At 45.2% G+C, this 3,450-nt stretch overlaps 1 protein-coding gene across 1 annotated transcript in view; it reads right to left on the bottom strand.

Annotated features, from left to right (window-relative positions):
* The window catches only part of ngfrb (nerve growth factor receptor b), a 16,538-nt gene extending 13,343 nt beyond the window's left edge, over positions 1–3,195 (bottom strand). Inside the window, exons 1-2 of the mRNA XM_084485315.1 lie at positions 2,830–3,195; positions 519–660 (exon numbers count right to left, since the gene is read on the bottom strand). Of these exons, the coding sequence (XP_084341441.1) occupies positions 519–660; positions 2,830–2,883 (196 nt within the window). The 5' untranslated portion in view covers positions 2,884–3,195. The remainder of the gene's footprint in view (positions 1–518; positions 661–2,829) is intronic.
* Positions 3,196–3,450: the final 255 nt, after the last annotated feature.

Below are 3,450 nucleotides of genomic sequence, written 5' to 3'. Positions count from 1 at the left end.
TGCCTCAAAGTGCTCCTATTATGACAACTGCTATTGCTCTCAGAGCTATTAGGACAATGAGCATTGAGAATATATGTTTAATGTATCATATATAATTAATATGATACATAAGATATCATGTATAATAAATCACGTATAATATATCTATATACATCAATATATATATTTATTATTAATAATACAGAAGAGAACCTTAACAACTTAATAATGGTCAGCATTTAAAGCCTACACATGCAGGAGGATCAGAATGTGTGTGTGTGTGTGTGTGTGTGTGTGTGTGTGTGTGTGTGTGTGTGTGTGTGTGTGTGTGTGTGTGTGTGTGCATGCATGCGTGCGTGCTTGCGTGCGTGCGTGCGTGTGTGTGTGTGTGTAGTGTGTAGTGAATAGTGTGTATAGTACAGTACTGTCTATGCAGGGGGAGCAGTGTGTGTGTGTGTGTGTGTGTGTGTGTGTGTGTGTGTGTGTGTGTGTGTGTGTGTGTGTGTAGTGTGTAGTGAATAGTGTGTATAGTACAGTACTGTCTATGCAGGGCGAGCAGACGGTCTGCGTTGCTCCGCAGGGTTCGGTGACTCCTTCTCCAGGAAGACATTTGAGGCAGCACGCCCCGTCCGCGGTCAGCTGACCAGAAGGACACGCCGCCTGATTGGCCGAAGCTCCCACCTGCCAACCGACAGACCAATCATCAACACCCAGTGTTCAGTATATACAGTACAGCTGATACACTCAGCCTGGCTGTGGAGGAAAGTACAAACTCATTGCTATAAACTAAGGTACACACTAATAACCATCTATGAGGAAAGGTATAGGTTCATCCCCCTGGCCATGAGGAAAGGTATAGGTTCATACCTAGGGCCCTATGATTTCTGCGACGTGGAAATTGCAGACGGAATGCCGGAATTTGGTACTAGAACGAATCCACTGTAGAACACGGAGCATTGCAGAAATTGCAAATTTTCAATATTATGGCGGAAATTGATTTAAAAAAAAAAAGGATAATCAAAAGGAGGCCTGATTATTGTAGTACCCTAAATGATTTAATAATTGTAGAATTACATACATCAATACATCAATCAGTTTTCAACTGTTTTGAGAGAAACATGTCAAAGAGCCCACTTTAAAACTAAAGAAGTCAACCCTTAGTCCTAAATTAAATTCAGAGCAGATCAATACCGGGACTTTTATGAGTTGGGGGATAAACTGTTTTGCAAATTCTGTCAACATACTATTGATTGGACCTGTGTGTGATCACCACTTAAAGGCTGAGGCCCCATGTGAAGAACAAGGCAAAGCAGTGTGGTAGCCAGAGCATGCCTCCTTTAGCCACCATTACTAGTGCAAGCGCATCCACAGATTGGAGACGAGAATTTATTCAGGGCTTTGTGGCTGTGTGCGCTGAGTCTGACATCCCCTTAGAAAAGCTGAGAAAGCTACTGCCGCTTCTAGTGAAGCATTGCAAACAGGAGGGGGCGTTGACCCATAGCCTGGCTATAGAGAAATGTACAGACTCATAGCTATAGAGAAATGTACAGACTCATAGCTATAGAGAAATGTACAGACTCGTAGCTATAGAGAAATGTATAGACTCATAGCTATAGAGAAATGTACAGACTTATAGCTATAGAGAAAGGTACAGACTTATAGCCTGGCTATAGAGAAAGGTAGAGACTCATAGCTATAGATAAATGTACAGACTCATGCTATAGATAAATGTATAGACTCATAGCTATAGAGAAAGGTACAGACTTATAGCTATAGAGAAATGTAGAGACTCATAGCTATAGAGAAATGTACAGACTTATAGCTATAGATAAATGTACAGACTCATGCTATAGATAAATGTATAGACTCATAGCTATAGAGAAATGTATAGACTTGTGCTATAGAGAAATGTACAGACTCATAGCTATAGAGAAATGTATAGACTTGTGCTATAGAGAAAGGTAGACTCATATAGCGCGAATCTTGATTGAACGGAGAGATGAGTGGAGGGGAGCAGGAAAGGAGGGGGGAGGAGAGAAGAAGGGATGAAAAGGGAGGACAAGAGTGGAGGAGAGGAGAGGAGAGAGAAGGGGAGAGAGGAGAGGGGAGGAGAGATGAGCAGAGGAGTGAGGAGAGGAGGAAGGTGAGATGAGATGGAAGGCCCAAACCACCTTAACTTAACCCAGAGCCTAACCTTCATTTAACGCAGAGCCTAACCTTAACCCAACCCTGAGCCTAGCCTTAACTTAACCCAGACCCTAAACTTAACCCAACACAGAGCCTAACCTAGACCTTATCGAGACCCTAACCTTAACCCAACCCAGAGCAGACTAACCTTAACCTAACCTAGACCCTAACCGTAACACAACACAGAGCCTAACCTTAACCCAACCCTGAGCCTAGCCTTAACTTAACCCAGACCCTAACCTTAACCCAACACAGAGCATAACCTAGACCTTATCGAGACCCTAACCTTAACCCAACCCAGAGCCTAACCTTAACCCAACCCAGAGCCTTACCTAACCCTAACAAACTAACCCAGTCCCTCAAAACTTAACCCAACCCAGAGCCTCACCTAACCCTAACAACTTAACCCAACACAGAGCCTTCTCTTACAACCTATCCTTACCCCCCATAAGTAACCCTTATCCAACCCTAACTGGTCGTAGCGCTCGATGCGTTATCAGGGCTGGATAAACTTTTAAGACGTTTGATTCCAAATACGAAGTTAACAAAACACCGTTGTACAACTCTGATTCAGCAAATTAATTCAAACATTATTTTTAGTTTCAGCGCGTTCGTAAATGACGCGTGTAGCGCGGCGTGGCAGCAGGTGTGAGGCGGACTCACCGCCCCCAGGAGCAGCGCCAGGAACACGGTCTCCATCTGGACTCTCCGCGGCATCCCTTCAGGTCTGTAGTTTGCTCCCCAAAAACCAATCAAAGCCACTCAGCAACAGTTAGCAACAGTGATTTCCACAGTGGAGCGCAGTTGACATCGCTGTGGCGGTTCAGGCAGCTGCAACACTTAAAACGGATAACGTCCAGCTGAACAGAAATGATCCAGGAGCACTATGTGTGGCCAAGCCTCCAGACTAGTACTGTGTGGTGAGCCAGCCTACTTTAGTTCTGGGGTACTAAAGTTCTGGAGTACTTTAAGTTCTGGAGTACTTTTAGTTCTGGAGGAGACCACTGACTGCGGTACCGACCGACGCGACCCTAGGAGCTGAGAAGGTGCATGAGAGTGAGAGGAGAGGTGGGCCGAGCGAGGATCTGTTCTCTCCACGCCCATCCCGCCGACTCGAGCGGCCCGCCCTCACCGCGTCCCGTCCCGACAGCATCTCGGCCCCCACTTATTCAATCTCCTGATTCGATTGACTGGAGGAGAGCAGAGCAACGACGGCCATCTGTTCTATGAGATAAATACGCTAATGCATATTAGCGACCTATTAACCCAACCCTGCTCTTATAG

The sequence above is a fragment of the Micromesistius poutassou genome (assembly GCF_964030765.1).
Source record: "Micromesistius poutassou genome assembly, chromosome: 21".
Classification (NCBI taxonomy): domain Eukaryota; kingdom Metazoa; phylum Chordata; class Actinopteri; order Gadiformes; family Gadidae; genus Micromesistius; species Micromesistius poutassou.
The sequence above is the reverse complement of the archived record's forward strand: the minus strand, read 5'-3'. Positions and strand labels throughout refer to the sequence as shown.